This window comes from Podarcis gaigeae (genome assembly GCF_964106915.1).
Source record: "Podarcis gaigeae genome assembly, chromosome: 12".
Taxonomy (NCBI): domain Eukaryota; kingdom Metazoa; phylum Chordata; class Lepidosauria; order Squamata; family Lacertidae; genus Podarcis; species Podarcis gaigeae.
The window spans coordinates 45,003,927-45,027,403 of record NC_139688.1 but is presented as its reverse complement, the minus strand read 5'-3'; the positions used below and the strand labels follow the sequence as shown (position 1 = coordinate 45,027,403).

The window sequence follows — 23,477 nt, the reverse complement described above, 5'->3', positions numbered from 1 at the left end:
TGGTGCTGGAGGAGACTCTTGAGAGTCCCATGGACTGCAAGAAGATCAAACCTATCCATTCTTAAGGAAATCAGCCCTGAATGCTCACTGGAAGGACAGATCCTGAAGCTGAGGCTCCAATACTTTGGCCACCTCATGAGAAGAGAAGATTCCCTGGAAAAGACCCTGATGTTGGGAAAGATGAAGGGCACAAGGAGAAGGGGACGACAGAGGACGAGATGGTTGGATAGTGTCTTTGAAGCTACCAGCATGAGTTTGACCAAACTGCGGGAGGCAGTGGAAGACAGAAGTACCTGGTGTGCTCTGGTCCATGGGGTCACGAAGAGTCGGACACGAATAAACGACTAAACAACAACAACACACATATGTCCTAGCCTTGGGTCACTTGAAAAATGCAAAACAGCATGTAGTACCTTCTAAAGTGTCATATAGAATAAAAAAGCCCTATATTTAGTCTTACCTGATGAATTTTAGACTTAGCAGCTTCTGTCAGGGTTCCACTTTCAGCTTTGTGATTGGAAGTTTCCTTACTAGTGTTATTACCTGTCTGATCACAAATTGAGAGAGGAAACAATTGTCAGATTTTAAAGCAGATGATTGTGGGTGTTACATGACACATAGTTCATAATTCCTGAAGCATCTCATGAAGAAGTAGCCCTCCAACCCTAATCAACCTAATGAAGGCATTGCCACAAAAACAGTCACAGAGAAAAGCCTATGAGATGGCAGCTGTGACTCTCAAAAGCAACACCTGTGTGAAAATAAAACAAAACAAAACACAAATTGTTAAGAGGCCACCAGAAAGCAGTTTCGCTACAATAAAGGATTCCTATGCTGTTAAAAATAAGTTTACTTATTAATGTGAACAGTTCCAAATCCGAACTATATGAAATTCCACTATCGTTTCAAAAGGCCAATTAAGGTTTAGCTGGACAAGCATTCTTAAATTACTACATTTCCTCTATATTCTCCTAGACCTACCTCATTTTTCCCATTTTTGTTGTTGCCGCCTTGTAAAATCATTTTTTCCAATACAGCAAGCAGATGCAAGGCTTTTTCAGCTTGGCAAGTCAGCAGATATAAGTCTACAAGCAGGAAGCACACTGCCTGGGCAAATCTCTCCTCTAGAAGACAAAATAACAAACATTTAGTGCTTTCCTCGATAGTGTTTGCTAAAACTAGTTCAAGGATACTAAACCTGTCCCAAATGCAGGTGATTTTCACATTTACATTAAGGATTACTTATGAAAACCAACCACCACAATACTTTTCTGGTTTAAATACTGACTTTGTTAATGCTTTCAGTTTAAAGCTAGTCATACAAGTGCACATAATTAGACAGCAGCTTCTGCAAACCTCTGAAGTTGTGCATATGAAGAGGTATCTGAACACAGGCAGCTACATATTTGCTCCTGTGATTATACTATTGTTATATGCATAAGAGAAAAAAAAATGTTCAATTGGTTTTGAACTATTTTCTTGACTAGATATGTAATTTTAAATATAATGAATACAAATTAGCTTTCTCAAGCAAAAGTTGCATGAAATCTGAGATAGGGGAGACTAGGAACAGGAGCCTTTTACCTCTGTCAACTTACCAAAAGGTTCTATGAATTGATAAAGCTTCTCTCCAACTATTATTGCTTCAGTATACTGCCGAAGATGGTACAAAATAACAGCTTGATTGTAGTAAAGCATGCTGTTTTCAACATCATCTAATCCATCCATTTCCTCAACAGCTGAATGAACCTGGGGGATAAAAACACAGCCCTTTTTTTTACCCACTCCTCCATTTATGACCAAGTTAAAAAAAAGCACTGTTAAATCACTATGTGCTACAGACTGGTCTACATGAAAATGTAACTTGCTATTGCCATTTCCCAAAGCACCCCGGAGTGTATCAAATACAAGATGATAGTTTACTTACAAACAGAAATAAGAACAGAAAGAACTTCCTGCAGTATCTACTCTGGTCTTCAAGATTCCATTGCCTTTTGGAAATGACTTTTTGCAGGATTATGGAGGGACGAGAAATGTTTGTGCAAATCACAAGGAACCCTTTACAAAAAAGAGGGCGGAAACAACAAACAAGCAAGCAATACCTGGTTTTTCAGCTGATTAAGTGTTTGTTTCAAGTTGTCAGTTGTTGTCTGATTACTTTTACAGAACTCTGCTACTGCCATGTTCAAAACTATTTTGTAATCATCCTTGTTAATTTCTTGCAAGCAGCTAAGGTGTTGTAGACAAGCTTCGTAGTTGCCAGCCTGCAAGGATCACAGTTGAAAAGGCAATGTTTAAATAGACACATTTTAAAAATCAAAACCCAGCTTAGAATTCCAAAACACTGCTTCTAATTTACAGAGGAGCACAGGCAGATGTCACATTTTCCAATCTGGAACAAGTCATGTGTGCAATCCCTCCGCCCGTCTCCTTTTCCTACCTCAGTGGGAAATATTTGCCTAGCTAGCAGCCTGAACTATGCAGAAACCAAAATATTAAAAGGATTGATAGAGTGGAAAGATCTATCAAATTGCATTTCCCCTGCAAAAACATCAGACTAAAGGCTGGAGGTATTCTATACCTTTTGGGATGTCTGAATTTATTCTTTACAAGAAGCAGTGCCTATGATGTGAAATAAGCTGCTCCTCAAAATCATACCAGCTCCACACTTTGCTTGCTATGGGAAACACTGTGCTTCCAAAAACTATCTATCACACTAGATGTGTATGACATACATATTTGCTATCTCAAGAACTGCCTTACCATGAATGCTTGCAGAGCACTGTTTGAGAGCTCCTTCTCTTGATCAGTAATCCCAGATGATGTGCCTGCTGCTTCATGTTTTTCTGCTCCCTGATCTGCAACACAAGTGTTTCAAACAACAGCTAACTCCAAGTATAGTTTCAAACCATTCTAAGCAAAGCTTAAATCATATTGTGTTCTTGCTCGTGCTCTGAGAGAATACTGAATTCTGTAATTTTGAATCCTTGCTTTTAAAGGTTCAGGTATATGTCATTAAGAACAGCAGGTTGAAATAAATAAGTCAATGAGAAACTTAAGTATGTGGGTAAACAGTGTGGCTTGCTTGGCATCTTACAGAAGGGTTTGGTGGAATGTAGATCAGATTTGCTGGGAGATGTATGGGTGATTTGCAGTTAAGATGAGAAGTATATCGAACTCCCAACACATCAACAGCCGAAACAACTAAAAAGCTATTTGCAATAGACTGCTGAAAATGAAAACTTAGAAATACACTCCTAGTTTTCCCTAAGTGAAAGCACTTGTCAGCTTGGTTCTGGTAGGGATCACAAATTTCTGGAGTAAGCATGTGTAAATATCTAGTTACAGGTAGGTAGCCGTGTTGGTCTGCCGTAGTCGAAACAAAATAAAAAAATTCCTTCCAGTACTACCTTTCGAGACCAACTAGGTTTGTTACTGTATTCTGAAGAAGTGTGCATGCACATGAAAACTCATACCAATAACAAACTTAGTTGGTCTCTAAGGTGCTACTGGAAGGAATTTTATTTTGTTTCGACATGTGCAAAGAGGAACCCTGTTCCTTAATTCCTAGCACACATGCATACACCTGAGCCTGTATTTTGCAAAAGACTCGAGTTCGTGGACCTCAGAGTTCTAATAAAAAGTGAAGTCTGACATTTCTTCCCTTACAAAGTCCACAAGAAAATCCAAGTTCACCTTTAAAGCGTTTTTGCCCAGTTTAGGTTGAACTCTGATGAAAAAGGCCATTCTGGCTTCTATTACACATTCCTTGCTTACAACCAGATTAGATTACTTCAATGTGTTCTATTTGGGGCTGCCTTTGAAGTGTTCTGATACTTCCAACTGATGGAAAGCATATTAGCAATTTTATTTTTTGTATACTGATATTATACCACCTTCATTAGCTTCAAATACAAAACCCTGGTTTTGGCCTTTACAGACCTAAAAGTTTTAGGATGTGAATATCTAAGGGATCACCTCCTCCCAAATCCTAGTTGGGACCTACTTGCATACTTAAGTCTTCAGCTGAGGCTCTCCTCTGTGTTACCACATTGCATATCAAATAGTGGTGTAACAGTGGTTCTATCCAGGCTTTAAGAAAACTTGTCTAGATTCCTCTTATGCCAGCCTGTAGGTGCCAGATCAATATGTTATTGTTTTGAAAGTTGTTTGAACTGTGTGGTCACAGAGAACTCCTCTCTCTATTATAGATCATTGAAACAGCTGCTTCTGTAGATTGGTCAGTCCCATTCCATCTGCAGCTCGTATCTTTCACCTGCAGGAAAAAAAGCTTGAATCCCAAGCCTCTTCTTACTATGTTGTACCTTTTTGTGGATCTTTTGGTGATCCACAGTATTTGATTGCCCATGTTGATGCCATTTCACTGGTTTTGATGCCATTGCACTGGTTTCCCAGAGGCTGTGTTGCTATTAGTAGTTTTAAAAAAAAAAAAAATGATTGCTTTATTATAGCACAATAGCTCTGGAGGATGGCACCTGCCAGAATACCCTGTTCCCTATTACATCTTGCCACTACCTCAGCTGAGTCCTCGAACTGGGTCTAGGGACTGACCTCACTGCACTGTCAGAGGATTCTCAGGCACGTTTATCAGTTCCGATAGAGAGCTGACTAGCCACAAGAGAAACAGCATTGAAGCCCAGGCTAATTCATTGTGTTCCTTACATTATGCCCCCCAAGGTACAAGAATGCTGCACTGCACAGAGGATGTACAGGGAAACTCCCAGGGCATGTTTTGTTTTGATTTGATTGAATGCCTGCATGCTGCTTTCCCAGCAAGACTGAGCTCAAAGCAGCTCATGATAATAATTAAAAATGAGCAAATGAGATTTCTACCAATACAATATATACAAAACACAAGAGCATATGAAGCGAAAAACAAACCAACCATAATTCGATATGCAATGCAGTTCAAAACAAACATGTTTTATACACACACACATACATATATATATGTACAGTGGTACCTCGGGTTAAGTACTTAATTCGTTCCGGAGGTCCATTCTTAACCTGAAACTGTTCTTAACCTGAAGCACCACTTTAGCTAATGGGGCCTCCCGCTGCTGCCGTGCCGCCGGAGCCCGATTTCTGTTCTCATCCTGAAGCAAAGTTCTTAACCCGAGGTAATATTTCTAGGTTAACAGAGTCTGTAACCTGAAGCGTATGGAACCCAAGGTACCACTGTATCAGAAACAACTGCTGACCACCAGCTGACACAACTTCTCTGGGAAGGGGCAGCAGGTTCTTTTGGAGTATGGGCCTGAGAAGCCCTTTTAGTTGCCCCCTGAACATCCATAGTGGAAGAAAAGCAGAATATAAATGCAATCAAGCGCACCTGCCAGCACCCTCTCACAAGGAGCTCTTTCATTTATTTCTGTTTTATTTACTACGTTTACATACCACCTTTACCCTCCAAGGACCTCAAAGTGGTGCGCACGGTGCCCCTCCTCTCCGTTTCATCCTGTCAACAACCCGGCGAGGTAGGCTAGGTCTCCAACCTCACCCCAGAGAGCTTTGTGGCCGAGTGAGGCATTTGTCCTCTCAAGGCTGTACTCCAACACTCTAACCATTAGGCCACACAGCAGGGACCCTCTGTAACAGTACAGAACTACAGAGGGATCCCCGAGGGTCTGAGGTGAGACCAGGGTCGTCTAGTCCAACCCCCGCCTGCAATGCAGGAACCTCAACTGTCAGGTTGGGCACCCTCATGTTTTAGTTGTTGTTTACTCCCCTTGTGGGCTGGGGAAGAGGAGGCGGGATAAAACCCGCAACCTGAGCCTCTTCCCCAGGCGGCAGCGACCACTAGGCGAAGCTGCCCCTCGCATCCCCGCTCCTGAGGCGACGCCTCACCGCGCCCGCCGGCCCTACATTCCAGAACCGCGCGGAGGTACACACGGCACCCCTCCCGCCCCATCCAATGAGGACAGAGGAACCGCGGCTGAAAGGGGGATCATTCCGCCACGACCACCCAAAGGAGGTTATTCTCCGTCTTCCCCCCCCCCCCCTCCGCCTGAGGAAGAACAAGTAGCCCCATAAACAGCCGAGGCAGCCCGCGCCTGCTTTGTCCTCACCTCCGCCTTTGTCCGCTGCCATGGATGCTGCTCAAGACTCGCGCGCGGCTTATTAAAAGGCGGGGAAGGAAAAAGACGCCGTGTCTCTCTTTTCTCTCTCTCCACCCCCGCAGTCTCAGGTGGACTCGACCGCCTCCTGCGACAGCACCGCCGGGCTAGAAGAAGAGGAGCGGAGGGGAGGGGGGGGGCGAGTCTATTTTATACTCGCCACCTCAGGTTCCGCCGAGCAGCGCTCGCTCTCTTCCTCTTCGCTTCCGGGTGAGGCGGGGGGGGGCCTTTCTAGGCCAGTGGCGTCTTCTCGTTTGCCGCGGCTTGGTGGCGTCACGCACGCACGCCTGCGACGTCTCCTGGCGGGCAGGAGCATAAGAGGGTGGGGCCATGGGGAGGGAGGAGGAGGAGGAGGAGGGGCGGTGACTCATCTGGTTGTGGGCGCGCAAGAGTCAGTATGGCGGCCGCGTCCAGGTAATTCGAGCCAGAATTTAGCCCTACCTCCTGACTCTCTTTTGCTCTAAATTACTCCATCAGTGGCGCAGTGGGTCACAACCAGGAGGTTGGTGCTGGTTCGAGTCCACCCCTGGACAGCTGTGGGCAGGATTTCTGCATGGCAAAGGGGATGGACTAGATTGGCTCTTGGGGTCCCTCCCAATTCTATGGGACGCATTGGCAGGCCCGAGTTTCCGTGAAAAGCACTCTCCTGTAACAATCTCTCAATCGTAGCCTGGCTTCTTCACGCCTGGGCTAGGGTTGCCGCCTGTTAGGGACCCTCTCCAAATGCATGTGTTTGAAAGGGTATTTAAGCTCTGGGTAGGCAGATTTACAAATTCCATTTGTATGTGCACGTGCGTAGCAAAGTCCAGAGGGGCCACCCTGTTAGGCTGCAATAAATCCCTTATGGATTGCTTTGCAGTCACTTCAGAACCGGATTTAAAAAAAATTCCACCAACTGCCCCACCCTGCCCTGTATCTTGCCAGAATAATGGTGGCAAATGACAACCCTACCTGGGACACAAGAGGACAAGTGAGACCAAGCACATCCAGTGAAGCCCAGTGATGCAGAGTTTTAGTAATCACAGCATCCTTTTCTAAATGCTCACAGACTGTTGAATTTTCTGTTCTAGGATCTTTCTGGTAGGTATTGATGCCAAGCTCACCAGTCAGTAGTCACCCAAGTCTTTCTCCCCCCCCCCCCCCTTTTGAAGATGGGGACATTGTGTCTGCCTCCAGTCTGCAGGGACCTCACCTGCTCAGGAATTATTAAAGATTATAGACAGGCTCTGAGATTACATCCGCAAGCTCCTTTAGTGTACCCTTGGGTGCAGCTCATCAGACCTTGGGAGGTCTGAATTCATTTAAAGTAGTTAGGTGTTCCCTTACTACCTCTTTTCCTATCTTGGGCTGCACCTCCCAATTTACATAATTTATTATGTTATCACCAGATTGGGCATTGCTTTCCTTTTGGGTGAAGAAAGAGGCAAAGTGGGTGTTGAGCAATTCTATCCAATAGCATTTCTCTATCTTCTCCATGCAGACGATTTGCTTTTTCTTCCTCTTGCTTCGAACATAGCCAAAGAAACATTATTTTTAACCTCTCTTGCAAGCCTGAGCTCATTCTGAGCTTTAGTCCACCTCACATTCGCCCTGCAACTGTTGGCTACTCGTGTATATTCCTCCTCTGTGATTTCCCCTTCCATTTCTTACACACACCCTTGTTACATCTCAGCTCATCTTTAAGCTCCTTATGCAGCCACACCGGTTTATGTAGATGCCTCCCACTATTAGTATTAGTCCTGACCCCAAACAGAGCATATAGCTTTTAAGGTAGGGTTGAGCCCCAGCAGCAAGATGGTCTCAGTGTGTGTTGTCTGTACACACTAAAACTGTGTACAGTGTAACTGCAAAAGCAGCTGTAAAGGTAAAGGTAAAGGTACCCCTGCCCGTACGGGCCAGTCTTGACAGACTCTGGGGTTGTGCGCCCATCTCACTTAAGAGGCCAGGGGCCAGCGCTGTCCGGAGACACTTCCGGGTCACGTGGCCAGCGTGACAAAGCTGCATCTGGCGAGCCAGAGCCGCACACGGAAACGCCGTTTACCTTCCCGCTGGTAAGCGGTCCCTATTTATCTACTTGCACCCGGAGGTGCTTTCGAACTGCTAGGTTGGCAGGCGCTGGGACCTAGCAGCGGGAGTGCACCCCGCCACAGGGATTCGAACCGCCGAGATCGGCAAGTCCTAGGCGCCGAGGTTTTAACCCACAGCGCCACCTGCGTCCCTCCAAAAACAGCTGTACTTGTGGTCAAATCTGCATCTGAACTGACACTTTACTTCTAGGATACATTACCAGGGACCCCAAACTCAAAATCTTAACTGAAATGATTCAGTCAGTTTTTTGATACACAGTGCTTTATTCAGATAATATTATCTTCATGGCTTACAAAACCATGAATAAATTACAGTGGTACCTTGGGTTACATACGCTTCAGGTTACAGACTCCGCTAACCCAGAAATATTACCTCGGGTTAAGAACTTTGCTTCAGGATGAGAACAGAAATCGTGCTCTGGCGGTGCGGCAGCAGCAGGAGGCTCCATTTGCTAAAGTGGAGCTTCAGGTTAAGAACAGTTTCAGGTTAAGAACGGACCTCCGGAACGAATTAAGTACGTAAGCAAAGGTACCACTGTATTGAACTGCACATTTGCAACGTTTTATTAAAGACTATTGCCACTAGGTGGCATTGTGCTGCAGCTTAATGCACTGCAAGAACCCTTTTTAATGTTAACATCGGTATGAATTTGAATGCTATTTGAATGTTATCCGAACGTTATTTGTAGCCAATGGCATTTATCTGCTTGTCTTAAAAGACATACATGGGTAGGTGCAAAAAACAAAACAAAAACCCAACCCCCTGTGTCCAATGGTGTCTATAAAATTGAACAGGATAACTGGCATCTAGGCTGCTGCAGAGTTGAAATCCCACACCATGTGACTGCTGCGCAATCCTGCATGTGTAGACACAGAATTCACTTCCAATATAGAATCCATGCCGCCGAAACAAAAGTGGGAGCATAACATGTTTTGGCAATCCGACACTGGAAGTGTGTCAAAGGTCTTTTCGTGAAGAACCACTTATACAACAGGGTTCCAGTAGCTCATCTTTCTTCCCACTCCCAGATGGATTATTATCAGTCATAGTCCATGTTTATGTAGGTCCACCCATGTGAAAAGTAATATATATTGGGGGGGGGGGATAAGTTCCACCAAACACAGCATAACCAGCATTCTGTTAAAGTGACTGTCACTCTTCAGCTTACCACCTTATCCTTCCTCTCACTTTCTCAAAGCGCCTCTCCCATCTAAACCATACATTTAACGCACATTTAACACACATGGCTTCCCCCAAATAATAATTGGAACCGTAATTTGTTAACGGTGCTGGGAACTGAAACTTTGAAAGGAGTAAAGTATCATTCCCAGGATTCATTGAGAACAGCCAAATGCATTAAATGGATGGTGTGTGCTTGTGAGCCATGTCTCTGTTTTATATGTACTGTATATCCCGAAAATGTAAGATCTACCCCTTACATATTTATTCCAATACTTTTTTTGTCAAGGTGCATGCTTCGGACTGCGAAATAACTAACATACCATTTAAATTGTAACAACCAACAGGCAAATAAAAGCTTTTTATTATTATAGCTGAACATAACATATCAAATATGCAGCTAACTTGTACTTGTATTTTAACGGCTCATTCGTACATATTTGTGTGTGGCATGCGTACTAAGACAACCTACACATGCCACACACAAATATGTGTTCTAAAACACCTGTGATGTTGGGGTGTCAGGCTCCTGGGTTTCCTGAATATATGTTTATTACAGAAGGGTGGGGTTGGGAAAGAGGAGTCAAGAAATAAACATCGGATGATGTCACAAATCCCATTAACTGTGACAAGGGTAGTAAAGTCAAGTGAGCTACTGAGCCATGTTGCCTGAAAGCAGCTTTGTGCTTCAAATTTCACTAGAGAAGGCAGGAGACCACCTGAACAAAGAGAGAGGGACACCAGATTATTTGGTTTACTGTTCCTTATCAGGGTTCCCTTTATATGAAGCCTGGGATACCAGTTTGCCAGTTCAGTTGCTGTTTCAGAGCATAAGTAGCAGGTAATTCTAGCCATCACAAAAAAAGGCAAAATACCCATTCAAGTTGCAAATGAGCCAGAAAGCACAATTAGCATTTGAGTAGTAGTCAACAGTAACCACAAGACAGCAAAGCTTTAAAGCAGCTTTAAGCAAAGCTCAGCTAATGGCTCTTGAAGAAGGAATTCTCCTGGGCTCTGTGTCCGATTCAGACAACCAATAAACTTCCCTCTTCCTTTTCCCAAAGACGTCTTATGTCAGGACTGATGGAAACAAGGCAACTGAATCATGAAATTCCTTGTTATATTTTATAAGCGTTGCAAGCTGGGGCAAGGAGTAAAAAAAGCCTCACGGTAACGTTCTGCATGGTAAATTGTCAGTGCATGCCAGCAGAGTAGAATGTGGGTTAGGTTTTGGTATAATGGACAATTAAATTTTGCTCATGAGCTTTTGCTTGACATACTGAAGCTCCAGACAGCGGAACCCTGTGATCTCTTAATCCCAGATGTGCTTGGTCTCAAAATAATCAGCGGTGAGTAAAAGTCTCTCTGCACATGCTCAGTGGTACTCTCAAAGTTGTTCAGCTGGAGTATGTGGAATAACCCTCCGCATATAAACAACATGCTTAAGTCTAATTAACACATGAAGGGGTTAATACTATAGAGTAAGCTGTCCTGCCAGGCTTAGCTATGTCCACTTCCCCTCTCCATGGAACTAAGTAATCAATTTCTACGTAATTTGTTTCCCCTCTCCTTTTTACCTGAGAAGCTCAACGTGCTCAACAGCATGGCTCTCACAAGCCACTCAAGTTCCTACACCAGTGGTTCCCAATTAGCTAATTACTGAGGACTGTCTCTTTTTCAAAAGCCAAGCCACCCTACTTTTGAAATTTTTTATCTCTATGGGAGTTACCTCTGCAAAACAATTTTTTGAACAAAATGTGGGGTAGCCCCTAATAAGCAAAGGATTTTAGGTATACTAAAAAACTAGGGCTGAGCGATATCTGTCTTTCAACATTGTGATGTATCAGCAGCTAAACATCGCAATATTGCAATATATCACAATGTCTGAAATTGGAGATGATGATGATAATAATAATAATAATAATAATAATAATAATAATAATAATAATAATAGAGATCAGGTGTGGGGATGAGGGAAGAAGCAGCCGCAGAGTTCAGATGGGTAGGAGGAGGAGAGGAAAAGCTGCTCTGTCTCAGTGCCAAGGGAAGGTACTAACACGGTGCCATGAATCAGCGATCAGCTACCCTGGTCTCCTTCAGCATGAGGGAAGGCAGCCCAGATCAGCAGCATTATCAGCTGAGATCAGCAGTGCATTGAAATCGGCTGCCCTGTTCTCCCTCACAAGAGGAGTGATATATTGCTGCGTATTGCCAGGTCAAAATCGTTATCATGGTGTGATTTCAAAACCAATTTTGGCCAATATATTGAAAAATCACACAGCGCTAAAACAGACCATAAAATTTGTGATATCACCATGCAAAAATGACAAAAAAAAAAAAAAAATAGTTGGAGGGAGGCAAGGAATGGGGCAGTGGACCCCTTGGGTACATTCCACAGACCACCAGGGGTCCCCAGACCCCTAATTGGGAACCACCGTCCTATACCAATAATTTAGGAACTTTCATCCCTTTGCAGCTAAGCTGTGTTTTACTGCCTGTGCAACTATTCTGAAGCACATGAATCTGGTATTTGTAGAGTTTGTAAGTAAACCATTTTTAAACTTACATATGTGGTATTTTCCTATGCTGGGATAAGAGGGGAAGTTTGGAAAGAAACTATTTAAGGGGACATTTTGGTGCTCACTTGGAATGGTATATTTTAAAGGTTTAAAGTGGCCTACTATTGATTTTAGAATGCTGTATTATTTTACTGTTGTTAGCCGCTCTGAGCCCGGCTTCGGCTAGGGAGGGCAGGATATAAATAAATTATTATTATCATTATTATTATCATTATTATTACGTTTCCATTCTTTTCTTTGTTTCATGTTTTGTGACTTTAAATCTCTGCTAGGGCTTTCTCACCGAAGAATGCTTGCCCCTGCATCTTGACATCCAGGAATTCTCTCATACATTTATAGCAACAACAGAATAGATAGCCTGTGGGCCTCCTGATGCTGTCGGTGTCCAGCGCCTATCAATCTCCACAAGCATAGTCAGTCCTCAGAAATGCAGGGTTAAATGGCGCCACACAAAGCATATTCCAGAGCTGGCTGAAAACCAAGTCCTCCTTGGATGACTTAATGAGCTCAATGCATGGTGCTAGTTATTAAACAGAAACAAGAACCTGTGTATAATTTACTAAATTAGTTAACAGGTTTTGAATGAGGAGCCTCTGGATAAACAAGGAGGCAGCCATATAGAGATTCAGACTATTGATTGATTGATTTTATATACTGCCCTATACCCTCAGGGAATATTGAACGATCTAACTGTAGTATACTGACTGGCAGTATAGTTTTACAGCTTTATACAAGATATTTCCCAATCCCAATCTTATCTGGAGATGCCAGGGAATTCATCCGAGACCTTCATCTAAGATATGTGCTCTGCCACTGAGCTATAGCTTCTTTGCTGCAAAAAGGTTGTCCATTCAACACTCTTCTGGAAATGTCAGCGATAAATACTGGAAATGTTGTAGGAAAATATGCGATTTTATTCAGAACTTGTGGGCCTGCTGAAGAGGAAAGTAAATAAATGTAGAAATTGAGAAGTAATGTATTGGGGCACCTGTGTGTGTGTGTGTATAAAAACCCTTCTGCTCACCTTATTTGAAAGCCTACAAAACAGGCTGTTTATTGCTCGAATAACACTGGACAGAAATGTAATGAAAAACCTGGATATAAAAGCCTAAAGTTGTTCTGCTCCAGCCCGTAATAATAAATGTAACCCTATAAAACCATATTTATACAAGTGTAAAATTTTATATGGCTCTAAAATAAACTTGCTAACGTATATAAAAAACACAAACAGCACAATCCCACCCCATTAAGCATGCTTGTGTTCCACTTATTCTAATAAAAGGGTTACCTAACAACCCAGAACACCAGTTACACTGGGAGCAGTTGGGGAGACATAATACCTCTACACCAGCAGAATGGCTGCCATATCCTATGCTCCCTCAGCCCAGGATGGGAGAAGAAACCCACCATTTGGAAAATCCTGAACTTGCTCCCTATACGTCATTATAGTGAGGGTGTACCTGCTGATGCAAATCCTATAGCTCATCAGCCAGTTTGATTTGAGTATGGGATTGTAGAGCTACCCACAAATTTACAACATAAATATCAAATTGGCTTTCTCAGTTGTATTTTCATGCCATAGGTAAAGGTAAAGGTAAAGGGACCCCTGACCATTAGGTCCAGTCGTGACCAACTCTGGGGTTGCGGCACTCATCTCGCTTTATTGGCCGAGGAACCCAGCGTACAGCTTCCGGGTCATGTGGCCGGCATGACTAAGCCGCTTCTGCCGGACCAGAGCAGCGCATGAAAACGCCGTTTACCTTCCTGCCAGAGCGGTACCTATTTATCAACTTGCACTTTGACATGCTTTCGAACTACTAGGTTGGCAGGAGCAGGGACCGAGCAACAGGAGCTCACCCCATTGCAGGGATTTGAACCGCCGACCTTCTGATCGGCAAGTCCTAGGCTCTGTGGTTTAACCCACAGCGCCACCCGTGTCCCTTTTTCATGCCATAAGAAATAACAAATACCTCTTTCTCAGTAACGGTTAATCAAATTATGGAACACAATCATTATGACTAAGCTGGTAACTTCTGGCTGGAGGAGTCAACAACTTTTAATAGAAGCTCTAGTCACAAGTGGGGAACCTGCTGGGCATCAGCTATGACCACGAGTGTCCAGCCAGAGGTTTCTCCTCCTGCCCTACCCTAGTTAAGAATCCAAAGATATTCAGATAGTAAAGTTTTTAATTCCTTGTTGCATTGCACATATGCCATCAAACAAAACATAAATTTTACCAAATGGTGGTATTTTATCCTTAGGCTAAAAATAAACAAGGCTTCTTCTCTCTCAACAACACAACTTTTATAACATTTTAGGGCTATCATTCTAAGTGGCATGACTGTTATATAAAACAGCAATTACTGTATCACGAGTTTAAGAATAACATAAAAATGGCATCCAGCTTAGGATCTGGAGCCCTGAAATAGTGTTCCTTTATTCTCTCCCTAAGCATGATCTCCACAGTGCTGGGGCTCATCAATATATTTTGTTGCTGCAAGTGCAACAGGGAAAGAATATCTCCACGTGAAATGGGAGTACTAATCAGAACTCACTATCACATCACAAAGGATTCAACTGCAAATGTTTCCTACGTGTGAGAGATTCTGAGGAAAATACCTCGTAGTACAGACGACACCTATATCAGATACCTCTTAGCTGACAAAGAGCCCGAAATCAACAGGCCTGTGGCAAAGTACTGTTACATTGCAACAAGAATAAGATGAGCAATGATGTCAACAACGGAGTTCAAATTGTAAACATCGAAGGAACGATAATAAACAGTAGTGACATGTGAATTGAATTCTTAAAACCTTAAAAGTCGAAACCTGGACATAAATATAAGCACCAATTTAGTGAAATGGCCATATTTCCACTGTTATTTGTAGCACAATACTACTTATAATGTCATATTTTTTATGGATTGCTTTCTGGTCACTGACCGTATTAAAGATATTTGATTTGATTTGATTTGTTTCCTACGTGCAGGGAAGTGGGCCTGCAGTGATCCATTGCCATCGTTTGAGGATCAGATGGCCTCAGTGGCACAGAGTGCCTTCCACCAGCTTCCGCTAACTTCTGTCATCTATGCTCTGGCAACCTCTACGCTAGATTACTGGAGCACATTATATGTGGAGCTGTCCCTGAAGACAGTTTGGAAACTTCAGGTAGTGCAGAGTTCAGCAGCCAGAGGCAAGGCAGATTTTTGAGCAGACTGCACTGGCTGCCAATTAATTTCTGAGCCCAATTCAAAGTGCTGGTTTTGACCTATAAAGCCTTAAACACCTCAGGACCGCAATACCTCAAGGACCACCTCTCCCCATATGAACCAATATGGACCCAGCAATCATTATCTGAGACGATAGGTTCAGAGGGTGGGAACACAAAAATGGGCCTTTTCTGCAGTGGCTCCGTGTTTATGGGATGGTCTCCCCAGGGAGACTCACCTGGTCCCTTCGTTGCATATCTTTAGGAGCTAGGCGACAACATTCCTCTTCTCCCAGGCCTTTGGCTAATTAAACGTATGGCCTTTTAAACTGTGTGTGACGTGGGGGTTATTGTTGTTTGTTTGTCATTATGGTATGTGTTTTTGTGTTTTTATATTGTAAACCACCCTGTAATCTTTGGATGAAGGGCAGTATAGAAATGTCATAATAACAAAATCATATTTGTTTGGTTTTGTTCAAATCTACTTATCGTCCAAGAGTACACTCCATCTGAACCCATGATGATTTAGTTAACCAGGAGAAATTGTTCAAAGCTGTAAACTGTTAAAAGTCATAGCTGAACAACACAGCACAGGTGGCCTGGAAAAGGTGGCATTGTAGAGCTGGGTTTGGGAACCCTTTTCAGACCAATGTCTACATTACCTTCTGGGCTCTCCAGTCCTCAGGTATGGAGGCTGATCTTAGGGATAAGTTACAAAGAAGTCCAGCAATTTTACAACCCTGGGGGGGGGGGGGATGCCATCAGGACCCAGCAATCTGTTATTTTAAATTTGTCAGTGAGGCCTAGAATTTTGTAATAATATAATAATAATAATTTATTATTTATACCCCACCCATCTGGCTGGGTTTCCCCAGCCACTCTGGGCGGCTCCCAATAGAATATTGAAAACATCATAAAACATCAAACATTAAAAACTTCTTGTCACCACTGTCTGCTTCTATTTGTCAGGCTCCCTTCCTAAGGGAGTTTGTTCAGGAAAAGGTATCTGCCCTACCTCTTCCATAGTGAATGAAGACAGATGCAAAGAATCCACTCAACTTATTTACAATCTTCTTTTCCTCCTGTTAGTTAGACCCCATTTAGCATCTTGTGAGAATGGAAAGTAGTTAGTGAGGGGGAGGGAAGAAAATGTATTTTAGTACTGAAGACAATGTTTCCAGTTAAAAATACATCTTAAGTATAGTAAACCTATTTAATCATAACACTTTAATATTAAGTTGTCACCCACGACATGAACCTGATTGTCAGAAGTCATTAAAATATGGAGATTTTTGCTACAGTGTACACAAAGTAAAAGCAATCTTCTATTGGTTAAATTCCATCATGCTCACTTATTAAGCTATGAATACCTGGAAATCCTTTAATGGATTAACTGTATCTGCCTGATAAGCTTTCAGAGGCTGTTAAAAATAGCTGGAGACTGATTCTACTGACACACTTTTAAAAGAACCCTGCTCTACATATTTAAAAAAACACACGAACACACTTGATGTTTATTATCTTTTTGAGCAGGCAATTCCACTTGCATCTTCTTCACATTTCCAAGAAACATGCTTCAGGAGCAAACACCATTGAAACCATCTCAGCCTTTTTTTGTCCTCTTGGCAGCAGACACCTAGTGACCCAGAGAAATCTGTGTGCGTCATTAGCCTCCAACGTGTGCTGTGAAGGCAGACATCCTTCTCCACGAGCATCCGTTTTGCACTGCGATGCTCATCCAAGCCGATGTCTGACTATATCGTTTGACACAAACAGAGATGCACATGGGCAGCCAGCGCCACCAATTGTTAAGTTGCCCATGACTAAAACTGAACCGGCTGGGCTAATAAAAACATGCCATGCTTTAGTGGTAGGTAAAATGACAAGTGGAGTGAAAATAATCTAATTAATGCAAAAATATACAACAAAGCATTCGTTCTGGTCTGAATAATTTATTTAAGAACATAAGAAGAGACTGCTGCATCAGGCCAATGGCCCATTTAGTCCAGCACCCTGTTTTCACAATGGCTGCAGCAGGCAGAGACAAGTTCAGGAGGCAGGGAGTGGTGTTGTCCTGGGGACCCCAGATCTGTCACCTCTCCCAGCTGTCCCCAGCCTGCCGCCTGAGGCAACTGCTTCACCCAGCCTCATGGGTGGGCTGGCCCTGGATTCTGAGCTCCTCACAGAGCTCTAGGACCAAAGTCTCCAAAGCTACTTTCATACGTGGCACTTCGAAGCACGTTTGAACCAGCTCTCATTTTGTGTATGTGTGTCCTGTACAAATGTGGTTCATGCAGAAGAGAATGAAAAGAGAGAAAAAATGCCTAAGAGCAAGAGCTGGGATCTGCAAACAGTTCTGTACTTCCAGCCAATTAAATAGTAACAGGCAGGAACACAGTTATAGAATGAGAAGTGCTCTTTTTTTCAAGGGTGGAGTCAGGATTTTCAAAGGTGAGGTCATAGAAGAAAAGCTGACTGAAGCAGAAAATAATTGTCTATGTTTTGCGCAACACGTTTGGCTGGTGCCTAGGTGGTGGGGATGATATTTCAGTACTTGGGGCCAATTTATTGTAATTGTGTTCAGCTTCAAATACCTTAGTCTAAACTAAAGGAGAAAATGGGATGAGGAAGAGCAACACCCACAACCTCTTGGTTTCTGTTGTTTGATTTCTCAGTTACTTCCTTCTTTATACACAACTTTTAGCTACCCTCATTCACACTTCCTTTTCAAAATCCCGATGCAGTCAGGAAAGCTGTTTCTCATCAATGCTGTGTATCTTGAGTGTGTGTTACACAAGCACATTACACAAGATGCTATATACAACAACACACTGAGAATATGCCTCAGGTGTCCTGACACTGATAGAACTCTCCTTCGGTCATTGATTTCGGCTAGGAACTTGCTTTGTATAAGAGAGGTTAAGGATGAGGTGTGTGAATGAGCTTATTGGTGTAACATAGAAAAGTTCTCAACACAGAGGACTAATTGCGCTGGTATACAACCATATAAAGTTATAAAGAGCTAACTGACAACCAGTTATTCAGACTAGTCAGAGTGCAAATTCAATGTGTTGTCTTTGGTTTATCTCTTCATGTTTATAAATTGAGTGTTTGTATTAAGTGTCTAGTAGTTAATTTACCTCTTCATCTATGCAAATAAATCACTGGACTGTTAGGACTGGTCAATGCAAGCATACACATCATTTTATATCATTAACTTATTGAGGTACATCCACCTCCTGGCAATCAATTTTCTAAAATGTTTGCTTTTATTTAGGATTCTGAAACCTGAGTTGTGCTCTTACTTCTCTATTTACAGGGCACTTTAAACAGTGTTCAGTAAATAAGCTTCTCTATGATTCTCTGATTAAGCTTGGGAGGGGTAGGAGGATTAAGAGATCCAGGAAACAGCAGCTCCCTATATGTGCTCATATAGTGCTGCCTCTGAAACACTTCCACATATTCTGTATTAGAAGACTGCAGCTGATAGGCTCAAATATTATAGGCTGGTCCACTGGTACTTGTTTAGCCCAAAGCATCTTAAGACGTTTAGAGGCCCTAAGCACTTGAAAATATTGTGGTGTTGTGCCCCCAACATATGTAACTCTAAATAAAAACAATAAAAAGTAAAGGTAAAGGTACCCCTGCCCGTACGGGCCAGTCTTGACAGACTCTGGGGTTGTGCGCCCATCTCACTCAAGAGGCCAGGGGCCAGCGCTGTCCGGAGACACTTCCGGGTCACGTGGCCAGCGTGACATTGCTGCTCTGGCGAGCCAGAGCCGCACATGGAAACGCCGTTGACCTTCCCGCTGGTAAGCGGTCCCTATTTATCTACTTGCACCCGGAGGTGCTTTCGAACTGCTAGGTTGGCAGGCGCTGGGACCGAGCAGCGGGAGCGCACCCCGCCACAGGGATTCGAACCGCCGACCTTTCGATCGGCAAGTTCTAGGCGCTGAGGCTTTAACCCACAGCGCCACCTGCGTCCCAAAAACAATACTAAACCGTAAAATAAATATTTCTTGGTTAAATTAAATTGGTGGCAAGCAACCACTTGCAGATTCAGATGGTCCTACCTAGCCCAGTACAGTCTAGCAGAAGAGCAGCCAACATGGTGCCTCCAAATATTGCTGGACTCCAACTCCCATAATCCCTACTCATTAACCATGCTGCCTAGGGCTGATCAGAACCAGAGTCCAACAGCAACTGGAGAACAGCATATTGGCTTCTCCTGGCTAGAAACAGCCCTTCAAGTTATTGGGTAGTAACTTATGCTCCATCACACTTACCCAGGATCTAATTCAGGGATGGAGAACTAGATCTGGCCAGCCTAATTTGACAGGTGGGTCGGGCTGCCACCTGTCTATCACCTGGTGTCACAATGATGTCTAGTGATCCTCCTGCCCCCTAGTATGAACAGGAACCAAACACTGCCATTGAAGGCACAGCCTGGGAAGCACCTTTCAAAACACAGGAGTTGCAAGGGGCATTGCAAGACCGAACAATCAGCTGATCACTTGTCTTTGCAAAGCACTTTGTACAGGGTTTTGCAGGTGCCACCGATTGGCTGAGTCAGGTCTTTACCTGCCCCACATCTGATGTCATATTAGGTGTGCAGCATGTGAGTGTGGCTTGGACAAAATGGCTTTGCAAGCCAAATTGGGAGGCCTGGTTGGGCCTGCGGCTCTCCATCCAAAAATGTTGCAAGCTAACACTTATTTTGCTTTGTATTTATGTAATTAAGCCTAGATAATAATTTTTTTGTAATACTGAATTTTGTGTTTGCCAAATTGTTGGGTTTTGTCATTTCTGAATTTACTGACATATATTTTGTATATTTGTATTTCCAATACTCTGTATTTCAAAGTTTTGAATGTTTGCTTTAAGCCGCTTTGGGCACAGCGTTTTGTAGAAAAGGGGCATATATGGTAAGTAAACTCAATCCATCAATCCATAATTCACTTGGTAGTGTTCAAGGACTGAACACAGAGCCTTGCACATATATTGTGGGGTTGTGAGAATTTTATATATATACACAGTGGTACCTCGGGTTACATACGCTTCAAGTTACAGACTCCGCTAACCCAGAAATAGTACCTCAGGTTAAGAACTTTGCTTCAGGATGAGAACAGAAATTGCGCAGTGGCAGCGGGAGGCCCCATTAGCTAAAGTGGTACATCAGGTTAAGAACAGTTTCAGGTTAAGAACGGACCTCCGGAATGAATTAAGTTCTTAACCCAAGGTACTACTCTGTCTCTCTCTCTGTGTGTAGTCTTTTAGAGATCCTTAAAATAATAAAAAAGGCACCCCTCGCCTCACATAACTATAGTTTCCAAAAGCCTCTAGAGAGATGCAATGACTATTAGGCTATAATCCTGCTCAATTACACTTATTTTGGGTAGGCATGTATATGATGGTGCTGTTAACCAAAAAATCCTATGTATTCTTATTCAAAATAAATCCCCTTGTATTCATTGGGGTTACTCTTAGGAAAGTGCATATGGAATTGCTTGGTTACTAAGTCTCTCTTAAATATAGACATGCTGAATATGGGTAAGGTAAGGATTAAACTGTATGTAGTTGCCTGCCTTTTTCCCAAGTGTGGCTGCCCTCCTCCACTATTGCTTTTTTAGTATAGCACTTCTGTACCACACAGAAGGAACATTATGAGTACTGTTATCTTTTCTCTCTCTGACACAAATGTATGTGCAAAGGCACTGCTTTCCTCTACTGCTTTCTGCTGATTCTGAGCCTGTGCGGTGGTTCCTAAATCAGCAGAAATGGCCAAACCTTTTCCCTTTTCGGCTTCTGCTGGGAGTAGATTGTGTGTGGGAAGCCGAAGCATTAATGGCAAACAGTGACATTTCAAGGCTATGACCATCTGAACAACAGTGTGACAGGATATATAAATAGCCAAGAGGAATCGGTGATAACCGCAGCAAAATCTTCCATTGCAAAAAGGCCAAGCAATTAAAAATAACTTTTAAAATATAGCATAAATAGATGCAGAAGGAAAGGCGAGAAAAGGGATGATGCCTCGAGCAAAACGAATGAAATCTGGCAGGACTGTCACTAGCTATATATTTTCAGGAAGGAATAATGGCCTGTAAGGATACAAGAGTCTAGAAACAGCATTTCTCTGCACAGCTCTTTCCTCCAGTGATTCTTTTATTATCATCATGTGCTGTTCCAGGCATATTTATATGTGTTTACTTCAGGCAGCCAAAGGTTTCTACATCCGTCACACTTTGCCTCCACCCTGATTTAGCTATTCATTTATTTTTAAAGTTGCTTCTTATAGTGGCCTCACCAGATACATTTTTCATTTTTATGAGGTTCCCAAAAGGGCAACATGGATGGGGGAATCTAACCCATATGCTGCAAATAATAAACACTTGTTGTTGTTGTTTAGTCATTTAGTCATGTCCGACTCTTTGTGACCCCATGGACCAGAGCACGCCAGGCACTCCTGTCTTCCACTGCCTCCCGCAGTTTGGTCAAACTCATAATAAACACTACAGATGCAAATAAATATTGACCGGGGCCAATCTTAAAAGAATCAAGTCTTCAAAAAAGTTATATGATCTAAGAAAGTCTTTAAAAAGGACTTTAAAAAAAAAATCCAAAAGGAAGGATTCTTTTAAAGACTTTCTTAGATCATATAACTTTTCTGAAGACTTGATTCTTTTAAGGGAGTTTTTAGGTTTTAAAGAAGAGTCTTTTAAACTATCTTTTTAAAGAATTGTTTTAATTTATTTTTACTACGGCAGACCAACACAAATTAAAATTAATCACATTTAATTTAATAATGCTACTGATTATATTTAAACTGAGCACCTTGACACAGAATCCTGGCCCTCAGCATAATTTTTTCACCCACCACCTGGTATATGAAATAACATGCAGTTTAGAGGCTTTTAACTATAAAACTCTACAATAATGTGTAACATTGCTTATCATTTTCAAACTAGACCTGAACACAGAAGTCTTCTGTGATGCACATTCATTTAGGGAAGACCATATAAAGAGCATTTTACAATATGGATTAGCAAGGTTGCAATTCCATAATGAAGGACAGAGTGGCTGCTGAGACTATAAATTTCTTAACGTGTTGGCATATTTTGGAATGTGTCCAAAAAAAATCTCTTGACAATCCTGAGTCAGCATACTGAAGCATGCACAATCACAGCATATTTCAAAATTTGTCAGAATAGGATCCCTGCTCTCAAATCCACAATTATTTTCAGATTTCACCCTCCAATACTTTCTCTATGCATGAAGTCGGACATAGTTGCTTTGCCCAATCCTGAGCAGAGTGAGGATCAAACTAATTGTGCATCTCTCCATGTCATTTTATCTGCTGAAAGCAGTAACATAGGGTTCCCATTTGAGATTGCTACTCTAGGGTCCTTTGGGAGAAAGGGTTGGATATAAATTTAATTAAATACATACAATTTTAATAAATGAATAGCTTAAAACTTACAATGCGGCACAAACTATATATGTGCGATGGTACTGTGTTTAACATGACAGGAAGGTTCTCTCTGTGGATATTTTAATTTATATACATCCCCAGTGGCATAGTGGTGCATTTTAAAGTGTAGGAGCTCATCATGACAGCCCCATAGTCACACCACCATAGAGTCTATAGTTATGCCCCCAAGCACAGTGCAAGAATGGAGACAGTTGTGTTAACCCATTTATTGTCTTGTGTTGACCCACTCCTGCTTTAGTGTCAGCTGACAGTAGAATAGTGAATTGGCAAAGTGTAGGGTATTGGTTAGTTTGTCAGACTTTGGCTGAGGGGACCTGGGTTCATATTGCTGATCAGCTTGAACCAGACACTGTCTTAGCCTAACAAAAAGATAATGTGCTGGACCTGAACTTCCTTCACCCTCCAAATTTATGCCACTGGCAAACACTGCTCCAGCAGATGCCAGTGTTCCAACTGTGAAAAAAGCACCAGAACTGCACTCACATGTGTGCATGCCCTGAACAAAAGATTTCCGCATCACAGAGGCGTTGGACTAAATGACCATTCCAACTCTGCAATTCTATGAATCTAAGTCAGTAGTCAATTCCACAGTCAATTTGGTAATCAAGATACAGTACATTGAATAACCAAATCTAGGCTGTCAGAGCAGCAGTCCTTCCATGAGGCAAGGCGAGACAGCTTTATTACATAGTAGTTTTTCGCTGTCATCAAGGGTGGGAAAGTGGATCTATTAAACATGAGTTGAGATAGAGATGGGACCCTTGAGAATTATTAGTTTGGTCCATTTGGGTTTTT

The 23,477-nt window shown here is 42.6% G+C and overlaps 1 protein-coding gene across 6 annotated transcripts in view; it reads right to left on the bottom strand.

The window, feature by feature from the left end:
* CNOT10 (CCR4-NOT transcription complex subunit 10) overlaps positions 1-23,477 on the bottom strand; it is a 42,240-nt gene that overhangs the window by 17,799 nt on the left and 964 nt on the right. For 2 of the 6 annotated variants that reach the window (XM_083705779.1, XM_083705780.1), the window contains exons 2-6: positions 2,764-2,858; positions 2,103-2,264; positions 1,599-1,749; positions 982-1,124; positions 461-547 (exon numbers count right to left, since the gene is read on the bottom strand). In XM_083705779.1, the coding sequence (XP_083561905.1) occupies positions 461-547; positions 982-1,124; positions 1,599-1,749; positions 2,103-2,264; positions 2,764-2,858 (638 nt within the window). Of the gene's footprint in view, positions 1-460; positions 548-981; positions 1,125-1,598; positions 1,750-2,102; positions 2,265-2,763; positions 2,859-5,418; positions 5,615-6,089; positions 6,449-23,477 lie in introns of those variants that run through there. The other 4 variants (XM_083705784.1, XM_083705781.1, XM_083705782.1 and 1 more) reach the window with 4 other exon arrangements.